The following is a 25,222-nucleotide window of genomic DNA, read 5'->3' as shown; positions in this document are numbered from 1 at the left end:
GGCTGCCCCGGGGGTCGCTGCCCCGGGGGTCTGCAGAGCGGTGCGGATTTGCGGGCACCCCCTGCTCGCTTGTGAATCCTCGCGTTTCACGGGAAGAAGCGGTTCCCGAACAGTCGCTGAAAGGTTTGTCGTCCGGTAGTCAATAAATCGCAAATAAAAAACGTTCCCAGTTATATTGGATCCCAGTGGGTTTGGATACGTTCAGAGCATTTCTAGTAACAACACTAAAGCAGAGATGGAGCGAAAGCTTGGGCAGGGTTTTCTGGTTTAGTCAGAAAAAAGTGAGACAGAGGTGTGGGAAACCAAGTGGGAAAACCTGAGGTGAGGCAGGTGAGGGACAGCTGGGCACGCTCGGTAAAGAGACTGCAGGAAACTGGAGGTGTCAAGTAAATCCTCATGGTGCTGAGACCAGAGTTAAAGGGTTGAGCTCTCTCTGAGACAAGACGTGCCAGAGACACAGAGCTTCGAAAATGAAGCTTGCATGAGGTTTTCTGGATTTTGAATTTGGAGGTTTCTGAGCAGATGAGTGATGCACTCTCAATAATTAATAAATTATTGGAATTAAATATACCACCAGAACTAATACTCAGGTTATATTTAACAGATTGGCTGCAGCTGGAGACAGTGCACTGAGAGACAGGCAGAAGGAGCCTCTTCCTCTGGTGGTGCAGAGAATAGTCTTTGCAGCCTGATATGTGACTGTGGTGTCTTAGATAAACCAGTAGCCAGGTCTGTTAATGCAGATGTTCTTCTAGATTGGGAATTCCTTTTTATAGTGTAGACTGAGAAGCTCCAAAACTATTTAAGTCTGTCAGTTTTTTCCCAGAAAACTTGCCTGCCATGTTTTTTCCAGGACAGCAGCTTACACCTTGGTCTCTGCTGATGGGCACAGTGGTTTAATCTTCTAAGGGCTGCTCTAAAATCCTGGGCTAGTCAAAGTCCTTGGGTTTCAGTCAGTGTAATGGGGTGAAGTATAAAGCCTATACTATGCTGCAAGTCAGAGTAGGTGATATAATGATATTCTTAAATACTAGAAACTCTGTGAAAGAAAACTGCAAGGAATCATGCAAAGGGAACCAGGCAGCAAAAAGGTCTCCAAACCCAGTAGAATTTGAGGTCTCTTAACAGATTCTAATTCTCTGTTAGCATGGGGTTGTAGCAGTCACACAGCACTGAAGTAATGTTTGCTGATGTGTTTAATTGCTTTGCTGTGCAGGCAAACACCTTGAGCAACTCTCCCAAGAGCTAATTTTAATTACTGAGTTTAAAATACGTTAATTTTCTGTTTAAATAAAAATAATAACATCACAATAACATGATCACATTATAATGCCTGTTGCTTGCACAGTCAACCTAAATCACCTATCCAAAGTCCTTTATCATTATTGATCGGCACTGCAAAGGCTACATGATTTTTGAGACTGGGGTGATATACAAGTGGCTGCACTGGCTCTGCCCAACAAGTCTGTGTAGCTCAGGATCATCTTTCTTCAGTGGCAAAACCCCAAATATCCTGGGAAAGTTACCAACAGTTTTCCACTCTCCAGCCAGGGATGTCCTGCACCCAGCTTGCCCTCTCCACGGTTAGTGCATGTCACTAGATTGTTTCCATTACTTTGTTGAGTCTGCAACTGAAACCACAAATGGTTTTCAAATCTACAATACCCTGTTGCTGATGATCGGAACCTTGCTCACATACTGCAAAAAGCTCTTCGTTTGTTTTTCAAAGTGCCACCTGGTAGTTTCATCTAATACCCTGTATGTCTTGCATCAAAAGGAGACAATCTGCTCCTCTCCCTGCTGCTCACCTTGTTAGCTCTTGTCATTCCCCTTCCTAAATTACTGTTTTTTCAGACTCCAGAGTCCTGGCTGTACCATAAATGAAAGTCATTTCATGCTTCTGATTGCCCTTTCCTACCCTCCTCTGAACTTTCCCAGTTCTGGTGCACCTTTTCTGAAGTGGTGGACCAGAACTGCAACTGGTGTTCAAGATGCTGTAAAATCATCAGCATAGTGATGACCCCTTTGTAAGTGCAATACTGCAGATCTTAAAATACTGTGTGAGTCTAGGCAACAAATCTATCAGTCCATAAACTGTTCCATAGAAAACTTTTATTTAAAGACCCCAGCTATATCCACAATTCTCCTTCCCCAAGTTCCTTGTGAAATCATTGAATGGTTTCATCAGTTATGCTAGATTAAGCAGGACTAGAGGGATTAAAACTGTATTCCCATTTATTTATTTTCAGACCGGGTTTATATCCACTAAAATCAAAGGAACAGAATTTGTCTCCTTCTCTGTAACTAGAAGTGATTTGGAATTAAAAAGAAGCAGTATTTATCTACAATTTGAAACTATAATTACAACTTTAAGGTATTTTTTATGCATATTGAGCTGTGCTGTTCCTGACAGCTGAGATACTGTTCTTCTGTGTCTCTTTAAGATTAACAGTGTCTCAGTTTCATACAGAGCAATAAGTACATGTTCCAAATCATTAATCATTTCTTGTCCCTAGGCTTGTGCGATTTTATCTAGCATAGACATTTATAAGACAATTCTCTAGTCTTCAAACCAAATTCATTACTTTGCCTACTACTGCTTTGGAATGATAGTAAAAATGCAATGCTCATACTTAAATATGCTAAAATTAAGTAGATGGTAGCATTAGCTTGTTCTATTCATGGCAGCCACAGTTTTAAATATAGGAGCCTAACTAACAGCTGGCACTGACAGATGCAGTAATTGTCCAGTATAGGAATTTTGACATTTTCTCAGAGACATCAAGACACTGTTGAAGGGACAGATGCTTCTTAAACTGTCTCTGAGTCTTGAATAGCATAATGTAACTGTGGAGGTGATTTACCTCTGCTCACTGTTGCATTCAGCAGCTCTTTCAAATTGGAGATACTTGGGAAAGAACAAGTCCATTGACAGTTGGAGGTGACTGATTTGCACAGTAATCAGTAATGCCAAAATAACCACATAGTCTTCAAGAGGTTCTGTACTTCAGGAAGAAACTTTACACTTAAAAATCTGAGGGGAAGAAACCTCTAGAAATGTACAGTTACCGAGTTTAACTCACTTGTCCTGTTTTTAATAGCAATGTCTTTACATAGGAGTGAGGCAATACTTGATTTTCAGATGCTCTACCTGAAGCTTCCTAGCACTTAACACTCGTGGTTTTCCAAAACTCTGTTAACAAACATGAATAGAGTAGAAGCCTCATGTACTGACGTCATATATAGAAACAGTTGCTCTTTCAGCCTGACACAGAGACCTGAGGCAGTGCTGCTCTTTTGGGGACTTTAAGTATCCGGAGGATTGCCTGCTCCTCAGGGGAAACTTCCAGGCCGGGCTATTGCACAAGCTCAACAGAAGTAGCTGACATTGAGCACCCTGCACTGGCAGAAATAAAAAAAAACCCAAACACTTCATGAATCAGCTGCTGGAGGGGAAATTCCAGAACAAACTGCATGGATATCTGTTACCATCACCTCCTGCTGCTGATGGTTAAGTTCAGCCTAAAAAGCAATCTAGAAAAGTTTTCTCTTGATCTCAATGTAAATTTAGAGTTTAGGTCCTCTGTGGGAATTCTGAGTATCTTTTGAATTGGCTGAAGAACGTGTCAAGTGCTGCCATTTGCACATTTCCACACTGCAGAACAAATAGTGAGAAGAAATCCTCAAGTTTCTGTCACCGGGAGGACAGCATTTGAACATTTTTTTGAGCATCTATATCAGTGTTATTAGAGAAAAGGAGAAGAGGGATTGAGAATGCTTAAAGCTTTTGAGCTGTGTTTCTGGACCAGTCTCTGCCAGGCTGTGCAGGAAGGTAGGTACTTCTTTGCACTTGATCTCTCTTCCCTTACCAGGAAGAGTGGGAGATCATAAAATACAGGAAGCCTTGCAGGAACCACCATGTATCTACTTGTTGTTTCTCTCAAAAAGGCTTAAGAGGCTCACCACTTGCCTTGTGGAGGACTAGGAATCTGTTGAATGAAAAACGTGATTGGATTTATTACAGCATCGTTGTAACTGAACTGGGAAGAATTTGAGGTAGCACCAAACCAGCACCAAACTTCCTCAAGTACTGGGCAGTACAAGCATGTGCCTGTTCTGGCAGCACGTGGCAGCAGATAGACTTATCCCTCTGCTGCCTGTAAAGGTGCTACATAAATTACAGCAAAGTAAATAGCCTGCAAAAGCTGGTATCTCCTTGCTGCTAAGCATTTGCTGGAGATTATTCTAAGTTTCCTATTTTTTTGCTTATTTAACTTACGCTTTCTAGACTCTGATTAGCTAATCAAGTGGTAATAAAACTAAGAGGTCTGTATTTTGCAAGCTTTTGTTAATATTTGAAAATCTCAGGGGAATATCTACATAAGCAAGAGTTTGCAAGTCCTGAGCTAGGCTGATTTAAATAGAAAAAAAAAATGCTTGGGTCTTTAATATATGATGAATGCTGCCTTATATTTGAAACCTTTTCCCTAGTGGGATCCATTACAATAATGTTTATACAGGTTTATGCTATAAATGCATTTTATTTTCCCTGCAGCAGAACACGTTGGAATTTACTCCTGATTAAAAAAAAACATGTGCAAATGGGCCATAACCCAGAATATGGATAGCTATAGACTTAATTATGCCTTTTTTTTTTTTTTTTTAACAAAGAAAGCAATGAAAAGTATCATCTGTTAACATCAAAAGCAGGCAGAATTGATAGGAAGCACACCCTAGATCTCCTGCAATGGGTGCAGGCTGGAAGCCAGCCAAATCCTATGGAATTAAAGGAAGCTTTTAAGAAAGCTGTGAAGTACCTTCCTGAGCTCTTCCAGCCTGGTTATAGTCAGCATTCCAGGTAAACAGGAGATGAGGGGAGCCTCCTTGATAAATCTAGCTACAGATCCACGTCTGCAGGACCACACTCCAGTGCATCTGCAGCTGCCAAGGGCACACAAAGCCTGGAGAGAGGTGCTGCCTGCTGCAGGGCACAGCGGGAAGATGGCAGTGATGGATCAGTGCACACTTCACATTAAATAGCAGGAAGAGGTGATGTCACAGCAGTATTTTTTGGTTGTACAAGTGTCCTGCTTTCAACTCAAGCAGTATTTGTCCTGTAGTAGGCCCAGCCAGATGATACAGGTATTTACATCCATGGTTTTCTCTATATTTAAAGCCTTTGCAGCAGCACAGCAACACCAAAACCAATATAAAATGAAGTTCCTCAAGAGAATAGGGTAGAGTCCTTCTCTCCTTGCCACTGCCCATCCCCTGACAGAGGAAACCATTTACATGCGCTTCTATACTGTGGAGTGACAAGGGCCAAAGACAGGAGTTGGAGAGGACACTTCCAACAACAGCTCTCCTCTTCCATGCCTCATCTTGCTATGAACATGACAGACAACAAGAAAGTGCTCTCCTGTCATGGAGCACAGAATAAGACTGTCACCAAGCTTGTTTTAAGCCATAAAACCTTTTAAAGATTCAAGCAGTGATGTGGGAACTTCATCCCCCAGATAGGAGTGAGCAGGCTGACAACACACAGTGCTGTGACATGACAGCCTTCTTATTGATACACTGAACTTGAACACAGAAAAATGCTGGCTTAGACACAGATTTCTTGTATAAGCTCCATTACTTAGTATATTAATGGCTTTATTTTTCTCTGTAAGAAGGGAATTATGTTATTTCTTGTTTCATCCTTGGGGCTGAGGAGATGAAAACCATTTCTGACTTTGTGTGGAACAATGAGACCCTGTTCTGTCTTGGGGTCTTAAAGTCTTGCTTTAATGTAATTTAGAAAAAATAAAAATGGTTGAGCATGACAGAATGAAATAGAAATGCTAAACTTGATTATTTAGCTTCTCTTTCATGAGTGAAACTGATTTACTGGGAAAGGTGCTAACCTGACTTGCATGACTTCATAAATGTTTTCTTACTGGCCTCTTCTACATCTGCCATCAGCACTGCCCTGTCTGTAGATTTTAGTAGTGAAACAGATCAGTGACCTACCATTCCTTTAAAAATAACAAATTCATAAATTGTCTATTTCTCCTTCCTTAAACCCACCATCCTTTCCAAAACCCCATCTCGCAGCCTGTGTCTGTGCACTACTCATTTCTGTAATACATTTTGACATCCTGTTTTTATAAGACCCCAAATTCTCATTTGTTGCCATGATGTAAATCCATGAGTTTCCTCTCCCAAATAGAAAACAGACTCTGTGTAAAGATATGGTTGTTCAGTCTTAGAGAAGACTGCAGGGCAGTGTCACTGTTACTCATAGGAATTATTATTTGCTCCGTGAACAATTCCAATAAAATAATTGGAATTATCTGAGGAGGAAAACATAATTCAATATGAACAAGCCTGGCTGTGTCTAGACCTTAGTGGAAGAATAGTTTCAACAGCAAATAATAAAAAGAATCTACAAAGGAGTTTCCATTTGGAAATGCTAGATTTTTTTTTAAAAAAGGACTAGATAATCTCTGAGCAAAAATAATAGATAATTGCACATTAGATCTTATGGACAGTTATGTTGATGTGATATTTGGATTTGTATCTGAAAACTGTGGTAAAGTTTCAGATGAGATGGTGGTCTGATGGGTCCCCACATGCTGGTCCTTTGGGGTGGGCCTGTGTTTGCCCCATGCAGTGATGCCCTGGTTGTGGGGTTAGTCTGTGCCTGTTGCCTGCTGCCTGAACCAAAGGCTGCACACTTCAGGAGACACAGTCAAAAAAAACCTGCCAGACACACTTAGCTTCAGATAAAATCAGCTCAAAGCATTTTTTTCCCCTAACCCTAAATAGCCACTACAGTAGTATGTGTATCTGCATCCACAAAAGAGTTTGTTCTTATAAAAAACCTATAGCAAACTGAGAACCATGGCAAGATTATACATTTCATTTCCCAGCATACAAATGAGGATCTGATTTACTCTGGGCTGTTCATGCATTTTGCTTTTAACAAACATCCATATGTCAAGTAGACCTTCCACATACTTCCCTGCTGGAGTTTTTTTTTCCTTTCAACTTGGTAGGGAACATTTGTGATCCTTATTCTACCAAATAAATCTAAAGAATATATTTTGCTCAAGGCCTTCTATTTTTTAATTTAAGAGAAACAAATCAATTCAGAGCTCTGGCAGGCTTGCTATTAAGACAAGCATACATCTGTGCAAAAATACCCCAATCCCTAATTAATTACAGAATATTATTAACATTTTTTAATGTAACGTTGGTTAATTTATTTAATTTTATAAGCAGGACCATACAAAGTTACTTTTTAAAGGATAGTCTTTCCTCTTTTGTCCGCAATTTTAAAAATTGGGTAGTTTAGCATAGATAAATATCAAAATTATTTTATATTCAGATGGTTCCAGATCTTTTATTTAATGACATCAGTAGCTGAGGCTTGACATTTCACTCCTGCCTCATGCAGCACTGAATTACAGTGTTAATGAGAGTTTTCTTCAATTAAAGAAAAGAGGCTCAGAGCCAAAATCTTCAAAATTAATATTTGTTATGAATGTGTAATACCAAAATCATCCCAGATCATATTTAACAGATACCACAGTGCATCAAATTGAGCTTGATTTTAAGTCAGCTTAGGAAATACTCCACAGAAATATGCCCAATCAGAGTTAAAGTGACTCACTGTTGAATGAGATTTACTTATTGATCAGGGAAAGCTGCACATAAAATGCCTACCAACTTTAATCAGTTGAGGTCAGGGATTTTTATATAGCTAATTAGTGGAACTGATAGATTTTGAACAGCTGTAAACTTTTGTAAGACGCCTATTTTACTTTTTATTTGTTTCAAAGGCAGTGATTAGTTTTGCACACTGAGATAAATGATACTCAAATACACACTTCTTTACTGCAACAAGTGTTCTAGCATCATCTACCCAGTCTCTTCCCTTGCTTACAAGTTTAGTCTTGACAGTCAACTTACGTAGTCCATAAGATTCATTTCTAACCTTTAACTTATTCTCTCTTCCTTTTCTGAGATCCTCTTAAAAAAATGATTGATAAGGAAAACTGTAACACACTTGCTTTTCTGTATAGTTGTTATTCACACTACTCTCCTCCAGTTCAGTCATGAAAAGTATCTTTAACAACTGTGGTGTGAGATAGGTATTGTACTGGGGAGGCAAAGGAAGCCAGTGGTTTTCATTCACAGATAATAATAATGGCAGTGCTTTTTGTGGCCTCTGACTACATCTGCACTGCTCACTGAAACACCCAAATTTAGACTTAGCTAAAGAAAAGCACATTTGGCCAAAAATCAGATAAATTTTTAATTGGTGTCCCAATGCGCATAATCAAATACTCATCCTTCATAGAACTTTGTATCTGAAACCATATTGTCTACTCTGTTAGAGAACTTGGTAGCCTTATATGGGTTTTTATTTACACTTTTCTGTGACTTTTTTCTCTTATAAAGTCACAAATCAGAAGTCCCATCTTTAGAGAGACTATAATATTAGGTGGAAACACCTGAGTTCCCATGGTGACTGAATTACTCCTAATTGCCCAACTCAGTTCTGCCCTGCCTTGGCCAGCCTCACCTCCAAACACTAAGGAAACTGCAAGGAATACATCAGTCTTTTAATGGATTTTACAAATTTATCCTATATATCAACTGTTATATCCAGAGATGCAGAAAAAACAACAACAACAAAAAGCTACCACCTTCCAAAAAAACCCAATAAAGAAAAACACTGAGAAGGCAGGTGTTGGTGGCTAATAGCACATATCACATCTTTCTTGGCTTTCTCCATTGCCAAGGCGGTGGGACCAGACAGGTGGATGAAGAAGGGAGGAAAAAGGAAGGAAGGAAGCTTCATGCTCTCACAGACCAAACCAAATCAAACCAAACCAAATCACAACACACCAAACAATCTCTCCCCGCTGATCAGGGGCTACAACATTTTTGAAAGATAATTAATTCCAAATACAATCTATAACTCACCTTAACATCATAGACCAGAGGCAATTTTTATCAGAAACTTCCAGAAAGGGTTAAAATGGGGTTTCAGCCCCAAGACCTGGCTGCTTTGACCTTAATTCCCCTTGGGTCACGTTACTAAGCCCCTGTCAAGAAAGAGATACTTGAGCAGAGCATGACCTTACTTAGCTGGGGTAGTATTTGTGTTTTTCCACAGCCTTCATTACTGTAATATCATACATAGGGTTTTTCATTTGTTCATGCAACTTACTCCCCCAAGATTAGTCCTTTTCTAGTCAAGCAGTTTAAAGCTAATCACAGTTGTTATTTTAATCTGTGCTCACTGTTAAGAATTCTTGCACAGCTATTTTGCTTGTTAGCAATTATGGCCTCCCAATGGAAGTTCATTATTACAGCAAAAGCAACCTGTTTAATGCTTGGCACCTCTTTAGTATACAAACATTAAACCCAGGAGCATAGAAGCATGCTAATGCTGGTGATGAAAGTATAGCAAATCTATTTAACAAACTCTGTTTTAAAAACAGGGCGCTGGAGAAATGCCATGCAGGCCTCGTGCACGTTTGTGCTCCTCCCCCTCTGTGTTTTTGATTTCTGTAAGAAGGTAATAAGGTGCTGTTGATCTTTCATTCCTTTGGTGATTGTCATGTCCTGAAATGCAGGATAATTTATTTCCCTCACGAAGGCAGACTAAAGGTTTGGTAATGGTTTCAGTAGCACTAATAATAAAATTCCCTTGAAAAGTCTTAAGAACAGGGTCTGACTCTTGCATATTTAGGCAAAAATCCTATGCTGAAATATTAATTCTTTCTTCTTTTCAGGTATGTAGCAATTGGTGTCACTGATCTACCTGTCAAGACTTAAAAATTATGATCTACTGTCAAAGTCAATTAGCAAAGACTGCAGGAGCAAATTTCTGCTTCTCATTTTGATTGTCTATGTGGTTCTGCTATAAAAATTACACACAGTAGTACATATTAGCTGAATTACAGCATTGAATGACTACATAAGAAACACAACTGCAGGGTGATCCCCCACCCCTGACCCAGCTCTGTCCTATTTAAAGTTATTTCCATACAAGGTAGGACAGAGAAATCTAAAATAATCCGGTGTTCTGGTTCAAGTTGATACACACACTGAGATGCACAGTCACTATTGTACATCATCTCCAGTGATAAATGTTGGTGATCTACATCATGAAGGCCAAATTTGTCTCATGCTGGATAGATTTATTTCATTAAAACTCGAGCAAAGGGGGAAACACTGACAAGTCAAATATGCCATCATTTTCATCATTCTTCATGAGAAAATAATTAGTGTAAAACGTTCGGTATACGAAAAGCTGTGTTAAAAAGTCTGCAACTCCATGTACTAGTGAGGTACATTAACTCCTTGTTGTAAAGGTTTTAAACAACAGAACATCTGAAGCTGAGCTAGAGATCTATTTCAGCAGAAAGCTGTAAAACATGACCTAACCAAAGTCAGTTCTCCAGGGACAGCAATTACAGCAATAAATGTTCCACAGCAGATGCTAATGCTGTGTAGGAACAGTCGTCCTCTAAAATGAAAAGAAATTTTTGCCCCCACATGTCTTTTAAGGTCCTATTGTACGTGTGGAAATGTAAAGGAAATGTAAAATTGATATGCACACCATGACAGGGGCTTTAGTCTCCTGTGTCTTAGCCTGGCCACTATAAATCTGTCCTGGCTATAAGTAAGGCTGAAGGAGCTAAACAGTCAGAACTGGTGTCTGTCTTTTTTATTAGCTCACCCAGAGTAAAGTTAGGGTTATTGGTCACTGTCAGGTTCAGGGCCCAATGACCCACTGGGTTAAAATCATGGTAGTCACAAATCAAGAGCATAATGAAGTCTGAGAAGAGGGCTATGCTGATTTATTAGGACATCTGTCTGGCTACAGACAGCCTAGGACTGCCCCTGCATCAGACAAGCTATTAGCATAATCCTCACCATGAAACCTCTCAGATATTTAAAAGAGAAATAAAGTGTTGAAAGAAGCCCAGCACTACCAGAAGGGCTTATCTTGTGGTGCTCATTGTAAGTCTTACCTTTTTATGCCAATACCCCATTAAAATAATATTTAAAATAAATTAATATTAAAGATAAAGTACTGTCTTCAGTTTTCCAAAACTACTGAATTTTCAGAACACATCTGAATGTCTGTTCATAATGAAATAAAGTCACTGCCCCTGCTACTTTTCAAAGACTTGTTCATATTTTAGTTTTTTATTACTCATTTATATTTAACCAAGGTAGTGTCACCCACATATAGTGTTATCACCTTCATTCCTGCAAAAATAACCTCCAAATTCTGTAGTCTTACATGTAAACTTTGGGGTTTTTGGTGCTAATTATTTTGGCTACTTTTAAAGGAAAGCAGGAATTATACACAAACTTACTGAGTTTTGCCTGTAAGTAAATCCATATCGTAAATGCTGTCAATGCTGTAACACTACTTTATATCCTACAGGCCAGGAAGTTTGTGAGATGCATACCAACTAGTACTGTCATGTGCAGAGCTACCTTTTTGTGCACATGAGAAGCATTCAACTGAAAAATCAGGCAGATCGTTACTTCTTACTTGTTCAGAACTAAGGTGAAATAGCTTTTAATCTATGAAGATTAAGTTGTTCCTTGAAGATTACTTTCGATTTGACTATGTATTAATAAAGATTGTCACTGCTCATATGCCTTTGAAAAAGAGGTTAAATATTGCATTTAACAAAATAGATGGCTGTGGATGTTGAATGAGGTTCATCACTGGTGTTATTCCACTTCCTCTATATTAAGTGTTATTCCAGAAAGGAAATTAGCTGGTAACTACAAAAATACAAGACAGTGAGTAATGAATAAATAGATACTAAATACTTAGGAAAATAAAAATTAAAAGCAAATACTGCAAAGTACTGTCATGCAGATCTTTTTAGATCATGGACGCCATCCAGAGGGACCCTGACAGGCTGGAGAGGTGGGCCAGTGCCAGCCTCATGAAGCTCAACAAGGCCAAGTGCAGGGTCCCGCACAACCCCAGGCACAGATACAGGCTGGGGGAAGAATGGCTGGAGAGCATCCCTGAGGAGAAGGACTTGGTGGTGGTAGTTGATGAGAAGCTTGACATGAGCCACCAGTTTGTGCATGTGTGTGTTACTGTCCTGATTAGCAATTCAGCCCATGTGTGATGCCCTACTTATTTCACTTAGGTAAATTTCACTTAGCCTGCAGACAATGAAAAAGTGGAGAAACTGAATAGCCAATAATTTAAATCATGAATAGAAACTATGGTGTGCAGTATTTTTTCCAAAGCAGCAACATAAATAAATAGATATGAGCATAGTACTTGCCTCCATAAATTCCAGCGTTGTTCTTCCAGCTGAGTCACTAAATGTTCTATGTATTTGTTTGAGTCCATATATTCCTAAATGAAAAAATATTAAAATATTAGTTTTTCAATGTTCAAAGCATTTGTAAAATTTTGAGGAAAATTCAGTCAGTTTGTGGACTTTGCTTTCATTTTCTAACCAAGGTTATCCCATGTACACAGAAATCACCAAAATAGAAAATTCTAGATTAAAGCCAAATTTGGGTTTATGTCAAGTGGACAAGTTAGCACAGTTCATTTTTCAGAGATTATTCGAGGGGAAGACAGAAGGAGGTGAGAATATGCATGTAGCCCAAGTAAATTAGAATACAGAGGAATACATATCCATATTCTAAGCCCAGAATTATCTTCCCTGGATCCAGACTGAAAAATAACTTCTCCACAGTGCAGCCACTGTTTTGGTTCACATTTTGTTTACTTTAGGTATAAATCAAAGTGGACTGAATTTTTTATTCAAATATTTATTTCATGGATAGTATGAAAAATATTATTGCATGTACCCTATTTGACAATGAAACTATAACTCAGCTCCTATATAATTTTCCAGTTCACAACTTTTGCAGATGCTGTAACTTGCAGTATCAGCTATATGAAACCTACTGTGTTTGTGTCTAGACAGGATTTCTGATAAATATTGATGATCAGATGAGCAGTTCATTTTTTTTTCTTATTGAAGCCTATTCTTTAAACTCAATGCAAAAGAGATGATGTTTATTCTCAGCAGAGAAGAACATCAGCAATAGAAATACACCATTTCCAGAAGGAAGGCAACTTCAGTGTTATTTATAGAAAATGTTTCAGAATGAACCCACAGAATAACATGTAATATGATATATGTGTATGACAGTGGTACCAACACAGACACATGACTATTATTCTGAAAACCTATCAGTAAGAAGATAACTCTCTTGAAATACCTCACTAAACCATCACAAAACCACTTAACGGAGTTCTTGTTCGTATTAGAGGTGGTTTCTCTATTAGTATTAATACAAATAGAGATTTTTCTGGCAACCAGTTGGTTCTACTCAGCCATTTATCTTCACAACTAAGAATATGAGATAGTTAGCAGGCTCTATGCATCTTAGTGTCTTCTCCAGGTGAAGATAAATGTTAACTGATTTTAATGATCATAATATATTTATACATTTACATTTTCACTTTTCAGGACTGGAGTTGTCTTAAGTGCTTCCATGTTTCTGCTGATAGTAATTATTATTCTTTTCTGACTGAGAAAGACAGAGGGAGAGAGAGACTGGTTCCTCAAAGTCTGTCGTGACACAAAGAAATGGTTCCTGGCACAGATGGGAAGGAAGAGCAAGATGCTGCCTGTGCAAATGCATCTCAGCCATATCTGCTCAATCTGCCTTGCTTGAAAACCTTTGGGTCTTGTGAAACTTTCTGTTAACCTCTGTGGTTGCCCCAAGCTTAAACTCTGCCCCAAGCTTAAATTTTAATCTAACATCTGTAGGGATGTGTATCTTGTAGATGTTACTTGCAGAAAACATTTTATAATGTAGATCTTGAGAAATGCCATGAACTTCAGTGGCACTAATAAGGGTTTTATACCAGTGTTATTTAGATTAGACTCTGGCTTCAGGAGTCTCTTACTTTCCCTGTCACTTGATTGACTTGAATTTTCCTTGGAGCACACCATGTCAATTAAGCCAACAAAGTAAAGTTATTCTGTAATACACATATATTACAATTCAGAAAAATTATACTGCACAAATTAGTTGCTGTACCAAGTTCTTTAAAACAAATTGCCTTTTTTTTTTACTTCATATTTTCTACTACAATGAACCTGGTGTAAATTAGTATTAATATCTTTATGTCTTCTCAATGTAATATTAAACAATATTCCTGATTTATTCATCAGTGCACTTTGCCCTACAGGCAAAGATAGGATCAGCAGTTTTATTCTGCATAACCCTTCTACAATAATATATTAAAAACCCCTCATTTTGAAGCAATTTTGCTCAAAAATATTGTCTAGAAATAAAGACAATGGGGAAAAACAAATTAATGCCTTTATCCTCTATGACTGCTGCCTCAGTGGTAAGTTTCTGCAAATCGAAAATATGATTCTATTTCTCTTTGAAGACCTGCAACTCAAGATCTGTCAGTGTGCAGAAGTGATGGAAAAATAAAAATCAACCACGATTTGACAGGAACATAGTGATTAGAATTAACTCCTTTCTTCTAGGCTGCTATGGCACAGACACGTGCCAGCCGTGTCCAAAGGAAGCCATCTGCTGCAGACAGAGTCTCTGTTCCCAGGCCCAGGTTTCTGCTCTTTTCTGTTATCTGCTGTCCCAATAAGCCAAATTCTGCAAACCCTGGATCAAACCCCAGCATTATCATTTTGTCAACATGGAGCAAACAGTGATTTGAGATTTAGAGCAACTTTGTGATTTAGAATAACTTGGCACATTCGGTGCAAGCATAAAGTCTGGGAAAAAACCCACCTTATAGTAATCATACTTTTTTCACAAAGACTATGCCTACAGTGAGTAAAGTACTGACATTTTTCAGTACCCAATAGACTACATAGAGAGGAGTAAAAGGACAGAGAGGAGTAATACAGATATTTTGTTGCTTTCTCGGAGCTCTATCATGTGAATGCTTGCACCAGGTAGGGTTTGAGTAGCATGGATAACTATCCAGTGAGAAAAATTCCATGGAGGATCATTTTCTGATGCATGCAAATGACTTGCTGAGCCTGCTTTGTTGGGAGGAGGATAAAACTGACCCACACATAGATAGGAAAAATACCTTTTCCTTAGGAAAACAGACAAGATCCAATAACTGAGTAAGTGTGAGAATCATTTAGGTAGACATGACTGGTACTTATACTAGATAATAACAAGACAGGTCAATCAAACAGAAGAGAAAGGCTGTGAGAGCAAAGTGGCCCCAGGGTTTGAAAAAGAGCTTACAATTCTCCCTGTTCCTTCCTTCCTCCTGAAAGACTGAAGTGTAGAAAGGCTAAATGAACCATGAGCACCTGCAAAGCAGAGGGGGTACAGCTGTGTAAGGCTAAGTCAGCATTTCCAAAATTAGTAAACATTTTTAATCTGAAGTCGAGGACTCCAAATTATTGCATTTTTATAAATATGATTATGTTATATAGCAATTCTGGAATCACCATCTATGCTGTTATCCACAATTGTACTAGACCTTGCAGCTTAAGCTGGGTTGGCTCTGCTTTGAGCCCCACTCTGACCTCCAGCAGTTCCTCCCAACCAGCAGGATTACTGAGAAGTCTAGAATTTTTAAATTTTTTTTTTAAAGGATTTTTAAAAATTCTTTTAAGAATAATGAATGAAACCTGTCCCCTTTCTTCTCTATTAGTTAGCTTCCAATCAGGAGGATTTCATTCCCCCATCTGTCCTCCTGTGATGGCATACAAGTGCATGGCTTTTTAAAACTGCACCATTTTCTGTAATATGCTTAAATGTGGTAGAAAATCTTTCTAACAGCTGTGTAGATTCTGGCATCCAAGAGGAGTTGGTATGCAAATGTCACATACCAGCTTATCTAATTTAAAGAGCATCAGAGAATTGCTTTACCAAAATTGTCACAGTTCTGAGCTGAAGCACAAGCCTACAGGTATACCTAAGTATGTTTTTTTTGACAGAACTAAGTATCTAGCTTTGCAATGCTTAATTGTTTTGCTATTTTTTTCTCATCTTCATTATCTGGACAGCTGTCAGGAAAAAGAAGGGGAAGAGAAAGGAAATGAAGTTCCTCCACTGAGGCCCAGGATGCAGTGCTCGGTATTTGGGTTGGTTACATGGGTATTTGTTCTGGCATATCCATGTTGTTGTGCTGGGCAGGGTATCAAAAATTATGCAGCACACAGAACATTTTCCCATCCATTGTTACAGAGCAAACCCTTAGGGCAACCTTAGGCTTCTAACACAGGAGTCCCTGGCTGGAAGTTGGAGGTGATAAATGGAAGCTAAAGAAATAGCATGTAGTCTCTGTCTCTTAAGGAACTTGCACAGCTTGGTATCAAAGAGAGTTTAATGAGCTTAGCGAGATGTGAAAAGGATTAAGGATACAGTCGTTGATCCAGCAAATCACTTGATTACGTACTTAATTCAATAGGGCTACTCATGTGCTAGAAGTTAAGCATGTGCTTTGGAGCTGTCACAGCTCCCTGGGAGGTGGGTGGGCAGCATTCCTCGGACAGGGCCATCCTGCAGCTGGAATGTCATCCCACACCCCCAATTCCGAAACCCAGGATGATGAACAATGTGATAAACACAGACAAATTTCTGCAAATATCTGGAGCCATCCAGCCCTGGAGACAGGGAACTACACAGAGAGCCAAGGGTCAGCTGTTACAGTGCAGAAAGGCCTGTTTTCACAGGGAAAGGTTACTAGAAATCAAACAACCACAATGTGTCTGCAGCCAAACAGCAGACTGCTGCAATTAGGAAATGATGTTAGCAAAGCAAAGAATGGGGGCTATTGACCTGTGAGGGGGAGATCCAAGCTGTTGCACCAAGTGTGGAGACACAAATCATCTTTGAAGGATGCTGGAAGAGTGCCCTGGGGTAAAACTTTAGATCTAGGGAGAATGCCTTGAGAGGATATTATAACTTCTACAAAATACTTATTTCTGTTATCATCCCGCTGCATGAACCTTTGATAGAAAGCAGGCTTTTTTTCCCACAGCTCAAGAGGATGTATCAACATGTATTCTTGTCTGAACCATGTTTTCTTCGTATCTGAAAGTGTCATAATTGGGGATTTGAGTGAGCTGTCTGTTACACAGCATTACTCAACTGCACATTAAAAATAAATCAGGTATAAAAAAAACCCTCTTTGCATTAGATTTTTTTGTCACTCCCTTCAATGCCACACCTGGCTAGACTGCTCAGCATTGGTGCTAAATAACAATAAAAGCTAAACCATGCAGTTTAAGAAAATCAGATCTTTTAAAACTGCCATCATTGTTGATTTATCATTTTCCTGCCTGATTTCAACATGTTATTTTAATTGTCAGTTTTATTAACAACTGGCATGAAAGTGTACGTTTACAGCATCTGCAGTGGAACCGAAGGCTGGCAAGAGCCCTCATGCAGATACTGTGGAATTACACCATTATGGTAAAAACAGTAATAATTATTTTAATAAATATGTTGAGCAAATTTCTTAATTGTTCAAAATCATGTAAGGCTCAGTGAACAGCTCATATTACATCTCAGCTGCAGTGATTAAAACTGATTTACTGACTCATCTGAAGCCAGTTGTTTTCATTAAAAAATCAGCTGGGTTTTCCTGTTGCTGCTGCTGCTGCTTGGCTTCTGCTTTGCACCCTATTAAATGGCACTATCCACAGAGGACAGCAGAGTTTAATAAAGCCTGAAATAGCACAAGCTTGTTAACTAAGGAACAGATTCTGCACCCCCATGCACTCTGAATACCCGGACACAGAAATAGCTGGGGGAGGAATGCAATCCAGATTCACAGCTGGCATCCAGAGTTCTGCTGCATTTGAATTTTTGCCAGTTTGTCCCCAAAGAAGTACAAATTCTGGGACAACGACATGAGTACTCTGCTGCTCAGTGACACCTGATCCTCATGTTCTTCCCACAAGGGGCCACAGATAATGCTGTAGCTTTAATTTATCTTCCACTGGCTTATAAAAACTTCTGTTTTTCCAGTAAGACATTTTCTACAAACAAATCTCATGGCTCAGGTGTGTGTGTGTTGGAGAGATGTACAGACCAGTCTTCTGCCTTTGTGGACTGTAGCTGGAAAGTGAAGAACAGATTTGGTGAAAACCACTGCTGCCACTCAGATGTCCAGATGCTTGGCTGGTTCGAGTTGCTCACCCCTTAAGGGTTACAGTGGTTTTACCTGTCAGTTATACAACACACATGGGCCTTGACATGAAGGCTAAATCACAGCAGGTGGGAGGATAGCAATGATGCTGGACTTTAATGCTGGAAGAGAACAAGCCAAAAAGTTGCCCTAATTGAGGTTAGTTACAGTAAAGCAGATTTGCAGTAAATCAGTAAAATATCTCATTACTGGGGATGAAGGGAAGAATCCCATGCAACCCCATGATGCTGAGGAGTGAAACTAAAAAGACAAAAATACATTTTTCAGCTTTCCAAAGGGAAGCCTTATGACAGATTTAGGCAGAAAAACAGCAGTGCAGTTTTCAGCTTGACTGAATCATATGGGTCTACTGAATTCAGCCTTTTTTGACACAAGTGAGTGCTGTAATCTCACAGGATGCTGCAAAATTTGTAGAAATACGATATTCTATATCCCTTGTAAGACCTTTTCTTCTCAGGAATACCTGTTGTCCCCTTGCAAGAACACACAGCTTCAGTTCAAAGGTACATAATTTTTCAGTGTCCCAATTCCTCTCCAAAACCAGATGACAAAGTAGAGGCCACAGAGAACCCTGCAACATCACTTAGAGCCTGTAACCCAAGCCATTAGGATCAAGGTAAAAATAACAGAGAAGCTCCAGCAGACGCTCATGTTTTCCATGGCCCTAAGAAAACTCTTGTCAGTGGCAAAACCACCATACTGGATCTCATGTCAGTTTAACACTTCAGCCCCTCACTTTCAAAGCAGTTACTGGTTTAAGCAGTAGCTGAGTTAAAGGACAAATGTCAATTTATAAAACTGTATGACAGCTGTCCTCTTTCTGGGCAGTGAAGCAGAGCCCAAGATAAAGTAGGTGAGTGGATAAATTCCTAAGATCAAACAGATAGATGAAAATAATATTTTACAGAAAATGGACACTTGGACAGACCATTTCAATCTGGGATCCATTTAAAAAAAAAATATGTGCTTATATGACAGATTGGAATGTTTTTCAGAATAAGATATAAAGTAAGATAGTGGGAGTAAAGTCAGAAACCAAGAAGATGAATGAAATGCAAGAGGAGGAGGTAACTGAAACCAGAAAGATAGACAGCAGTGTTCAGTCAAGAACATAACTAGAACTGGACAGATTTTTTTGTACATATAGATTTTACTCCAAAACATAGCATTCCTTGGCCTTAAGAGTCTCTATGCAAATAACAGAATATGGAACTTCTGTCATTTCTGCTAAGTGCTGAGCAAATTATTTTGTTTGGCTAAGTAAAGGAAACTGAACATTTTGTCCACCAGGCAAATCCATGCTATTTTTAGCTTTTTCTTTCCCTGAAAGAAGTAATCAGTAAAGGCAAATACAAAGCATTAACTGGAATTTACTAGAATAATCTTGAAATAGGAGAGAACTATATTATTCCAGGTAAGTTTGAATGTATTAGACATCCTGTAAGTCACAGAGCTTTTAACACCACTTAACAGCTTCATTGACAAATACATCAGAGGTTCATGCTGTTACTGCAGGAACAAAACCCAAGATCATACCACACTGTGTCCTACAGAAGCAACAAGTAGATGCCCTTGATTTGTATTTGGGTTCAAATCAGGAGAACCTTTTGGTAATCAGGCTGCATAAAGGCCAAGTGTCCATGGATGCCCATCTACCCTGATTGTAGCCCCCTGAGAGTGAAGTTCAAGCAGGCTGGATAGGGTCTACCAAAATCAACTAGGCCACTGGAGCAGCCACAGAATTTAGTAGGAGATGGGGAAAACCTGGCTTTTTGCCAGGAAGAGGAATGGCTATGGAAGGGCAGGTTGCACCACAAGACACTGGTGATGTCTCCTGGGCAGGTTTGGGGCCACTCTCTCAGTTACCTCAGCTTATGGAAAGTTTTTGTCCTCAGTCAGTATAAAACATCTCCACACAGTGAAATACAAAGTGAAGCTTAGTATAGAGGTATCTGTGACAGTTCCCAGTTGTGCAAAGTTATTGATGACCATGTGTAAGTTAAGGAGGTGTCAGAGTGACAGAAATGTTTATATCCCAGGAATTTCACAAATGAGAAGGCGTCAGTGTTATTTAGGGCAATAGGAATTTGCTGTGTAGTTAAACCAGACATTCAGAGTCAGGAAAACTGAGTACAAAAAGACATGCAGATGTTATGAGATTGTTGCTACATAATGCATGTATTTACATGAAATAATTAGCTCTAGTCTTGTTTATGTCAAATCCAATTTACATTAATAAACTTCACCCAGAAAAGACATCGATGCTGTAAGTAAATGCCCAGAAATGTTAGCAGTCATAAAGATGCAGAGTAAACACTGGAACATTTAATTAATCAATTTCTGACATTACCAGGTAATTACAATTTCTCAATAATTTCTTGGATGTTTTTATTAATATAAATCAACCACAACACACAGAACTGATGGCTGGAGGCATCTGACTTGTGTTGACATGTGGCCCTTACATGTGACTCACACTGTCTAAAGAAGACAAGGACTTGTAACAAGGATAGAAAACATTCATGGGATCCATTGCATAGTTGTGGAAATCTAATTCTAAGGTTCTTACAAATGTTTAGGATTCATGGATAAAGATGCTTCACTCTCAGCATATATGAGACTTCTTAACTCATTTGGAATAACTGCTCTCATCCATCCTAAAAAAAAATAAATACCTTGGGACCTGAAGTTTTCTATCATTTGCTTTCCCTGCTCCATCATCACTTGTCCTCCCATATATTCTGGCAACTTCTGAGAAGGAACAAGATATACACACACAAACCAAGTGTGTCTAATTTCTACTTAAAACCAAGCTAAATACAAAATCTCTATTAGATGCTCATCAGTTCAATCATCCTCTTACTAAAACTGCATAGTAAAAAACACTGAAGTATGGAAATATAAAAATCCAACACCAAGTTATAGGCATATCAAACTTATGATCCCAAAATGCTTCTAAGAAATATTAGTGGGCAAAACAAGGCTAGGCTTCTGAGGATTTCCAGCTTCCATCCATTGCTCTAAGCATGAGGGTGACCTGGGGTTTAGCAAAACTTGAATTATTGACACTTTAGGGTCTCTATTGATACAAAACTGAGAAACTGGAGACAAGCAGAAGCCTCCTTTCCAGACAGGCCTTTCTTGCTTTCTTCTGCCATCCCTCTTTTGCCCACCTGCCAGCATGCTCTGCTCTAGCCACAGACTTTTTCAAACAGAGGCAGAAACTCATTATAGCACATTTTGAAAATTAATCTTTGTGTCAGGGGGTCTGCTTGCAATTCCTTGCACATGCACACCTATCGTCAAGAACAATTCATCTCAGTGTTAAAACTATATGAATGCTCAGGAAATCTCAGAAGCTGCTCGTAGCACTCTGCCTTTTCCTGGGATGCTGAATTCAGTGGAACTGCTCTGCCTTGCACCCATCAGACTCACCCATATGGTACATTAACATATACACACAGATAAATGATGGAACATGCAAAGAAATGTGCTCCCCCTTCATCAGTTTGCTTTTTCTCTTTGTATTTGTATAGACAAAAAATAAACAAATCAGAAGCTAACACTCAGATATACCTATGCATTTTTATAGTTTTGTTACAAAGGAACCAGTAGCCATGCTCCCAGGGAGGGCTTTCAGCTCATGCTCCACCTGAAGCACATTTATTGTCAGGCACATATATTACCAGGGCTTGCAGCTGGTTCAGCTTAGGGTATTGACTGATAAGAGGACACACCTGAGTCCAGGGCATGAATCAGTTAAAGTTGCCTTAAATCACACTCTTTTGTCAACCAAAAATTCTCATTAATTTCCATGAGATATTAAAGAAAATAAAAACATTCATAAATGCAACAGGATTGTCCCTGCTTGTAGCTATTTATGCAAATGAAAAAGAAATATTTCTAAAACTTTAAACATATTTTCTTGTAGGTAACAGTTCAGTTCAACCCCTGTGAGGAAACAAACCTCCTCTGAGAGTTTGCCAAGCAGGTTTCCCAGAAGGAACTCTGATCCCTACTGTGACAGCCACTCACTGTAGCTGCTTATAGGAGGAGCTGGCAGTCCCAGGGCAGGACAGGCATGTGCACCATGTAACCTGCATCTCTAGAGCTGGGAGATTAATTGTAAGAAGTTTGGCATTTCCTCAGTGGTGTAAAGGCTAGATGGCATCATGTGATACTGGTTGGAGATAAACTTTAAGTATATCAGGGATTTAGTAGAAGGATAATGTTGCACTTTAATGGTAAGCTATAAGCAGAAAGTTTAGTAAAGTCCTAGGAAGAGAGTAAGAACTGGAACATTTGTGTCAGCAAGCAGCATATAAGCATGCATTTATGTTGTGTAGGCCAAAAAAATACTAAAGCTAAAGCAGTACCTTTACTTACATGCACTAATATTGGTAAATTCTGCGTGGAAGAAACAGCACAAAAGCACTGAAAAGCACAATTTCCTGCTAGGCTGCAACTCCAATCCTGCCATCCCTAGAATAGCCTGTGGTGGCTAGAAACACAGACATATGGATCAGCCTGGGACAGAAGTGACAATTAGATGCATTGGGAGGAGGATGGATTGAGAACAGCCTCGAGGAGAAGGACCTGGGGTTGTTGGTCAATGAAAAGCTCAACATGAGCCAGCAATGTGCACTTGCAGCCCAGAAAGCCAGCTGTGTCCTAGGGTGCATCAAAAGAAGTGTGGCCAGCAGGTTGAAGGAGGTGATTCTCTCCCTTTACTCCACTCTTGTGAGACCCCACCTGGAGTAACTGTGGCCAGTTCTGGAGCCCTCAACGCAGGAAGAACATGGAGCTGTTGGAGTGAGTCCAGAGGAGGCCACGAAGATGCTCCAAGGGCTGGAGCACCTCTCCTATAAAGACAGGCTGAGACAGCCTGGAGAAGAGGAAACCTCATAGGAGTCTTCTGGTACCTGAAAGGGATACAGGAAAGCTGGAGAGGGTCTTGTTAGCAGGGTGTGTAGTGATAGGACACGGGGTAATGGTTTTAAACTTGAAGAGGGTAGATTTAGGCTAGATCTTAGGAAGAAATTCTTTACTGTTAGGGTGGTCAGACACTGGAATAGGTTGCCCAGGGAGGTTTGCGATGCCCCTCCCTGAAGGTGTTCAAGGCCAGGTTGGACAGGGCTTTGAGCAACATGGTCTAGTGGAAGGTGTCCCTGCCCATGGAGGGGGGTTGAAAGTAGATGATCTTTAAAGCTGCTTCCAACCCAAACCATTCTGTGATTCTGTGATTCTGTGATTGTGTCCTTTTGAAAGCCAGGGAGAGAGCTGAGCACCAGCCCAGGCAGACGAGTATCAAAGGGTGATTTGATGGAAAGCTGAGCCATGCTCCTTAGAGAGGCTGCAAGGCATGGAGAGGGAGACTTAGGGGAGGCCTTCATTGAGCTGTAGTCAGAAGTGGAGCAGAGCAATGGTGCACTTGGGTGAATATGGATGCAAATTGTTGAGTTTAATGTGCAAGAGTAACTGAGCATAACATAAAGGTTTTCATGAAGTAGAAATTGGTAGGTTTTCATCTTCGCTTACATTCCAAATAAAGCAAAAAAACTTCAATTTCTGCATATAACAATTATATTAATAATCCTTATTATCTTGTGATAATGCATTGTTAATGTTTTGTCTTCTGAACATTGTAACTTACATATATGTCATGTACAGTAGATGCTAAACAAATATAATTACATCACTCAATTAATCCATTTCCTTTTCATAAAAATTAAAGTGAGCTTTTAATTTCAATTAGCACTTCTTTAGATTTCACAGGTACAATGTGGTGCCAGTGAAATCAAAGCTGTCATTTAGCTCCTGGTTAACACTAATTAATGATTTTTCTGCAGTTGAATATTGCTGCACTGAATTGCAGCTACATCTCAAATGTTATGTGTCTAGAGGTATTAGTTACAGTTATTGCAAAACATGCTGTTTATTCAAATAAGACTGAAGCAAACACAAACTGTAGCATTAAAGGCTTGAAAATACTTGTTTATGTAAGTACTCATTGTTGGCTGCTACGCAGGATATAGAGTGATAGTTCAGATTACATGACAGCTTTTTGTTCTAGACACTGTCTTTCCAGTTAGCATTCAAAAATGTAATTTTAAAAATGCCCTTAATTTTATGTGTGAAATAGCAAGTGACATATTTGGCTGTCCATGTTTCTAAAACATGAATCTTTAAATCCACAGGGAATTTAATGTGAATTAACAGTGAGAATTTAAGCATAAACCTTTATATTTCTGCTAATGCAATTCCTGTCATTAACTGCAGCTTACTGGAAAAGTTCTTTACCATATTTTACTGAACTACACTTCAGAGATCTTTATCAGCAGCAGCTAGAAAATTTATGGCAACACACCATGGGTCATATTAGTGGACCTGCTGCTCTATGGTTGACTTTGTGATGTTTAGATACTAGGTCGCCCTCTTGGGAAACAGAGACATATACTTCTTGCTGAAGCCTTGGTTCTCACTGGTCTGAGGCACAGTGGTCAACTAAAACAAAATACATATCCATCCTGTACATAAAAGCATTATTTTTCCACACAAAGGTGACATCCCATTTCCCCATGTAAGGGTGTTATGGGTCAGCTTCAATGGGACTCATGCCAACCTCAATGGAATTAACTGAGGGCATGTCAGTCCACAATGAAGGCAGACAAGAGATACATAAAGTACTCAGTTTTTTCTCTCTTCTGTTAAGGGGTGATTTTTACAGTAATTGGATTAAAATATTTTAAAACAGTGTTTTAAAAAAGAGTGTCATTTGGGAATGCTAATTATCTTACATAAACACTGATACATACTGACCTCCTGATGTCATCTAGCATTTGTTAAGTATCTCATGTTTCTGAGTATTCAAAACTAGTAGCAATAATTTATACACAACAGAAAGGCTGGAATACTGCATCTGAACTGTGTAGGTGCTCCATGCATGAATCACAGTTAATTTATGGCATGATTCTTGCAAGGACTGATGATTTAGAT

General features: G+C 39.2%; 1 protein-coding gene across 1 annotated transcript in view; it reads right to left on the bottom strand.

Moving 5' to 3' along the window:
* NCKAP5 (NCK-associated protein 5) overlaps positions 1-25,222 on the bottom strand; it is a 337,214-nt gene that overhangs the window by 222,216 nt on the left and 89,776 nt on the right. Inside the window, exon 2 of the mRNA XM_010000398.1 lies at positions 12,326-12,403. Within this exon, the coding sequence (XP_009998700.1) occupies positions 12,326-12,403 (78 nt within the window). The remainder of the gene's footprint in view (positions 1-12,325; positions 12,404-25,222) is intronic.

This window comes from Chaetura pelagica, unplaced genomic scaffold, assembly GCF_000747805.2.
Source record: "Chaetura pelagica isolate M959 unplaced genomic scaffold, ChaPel_1.0 scaffold386, whole genome shotgun sequence".
Classification (NCBI taxonomy): Eukaryota; Metazoa; Chordata; class Aves; order Apodiformes; family Apodidae; genus Chaetura; species Chaetura pelagica.
The sequence above is the reverse complement of the archived record's forward strand: the minus strand, read 5'-3'. Positions and strand labels throughout refer to the sequence as shown.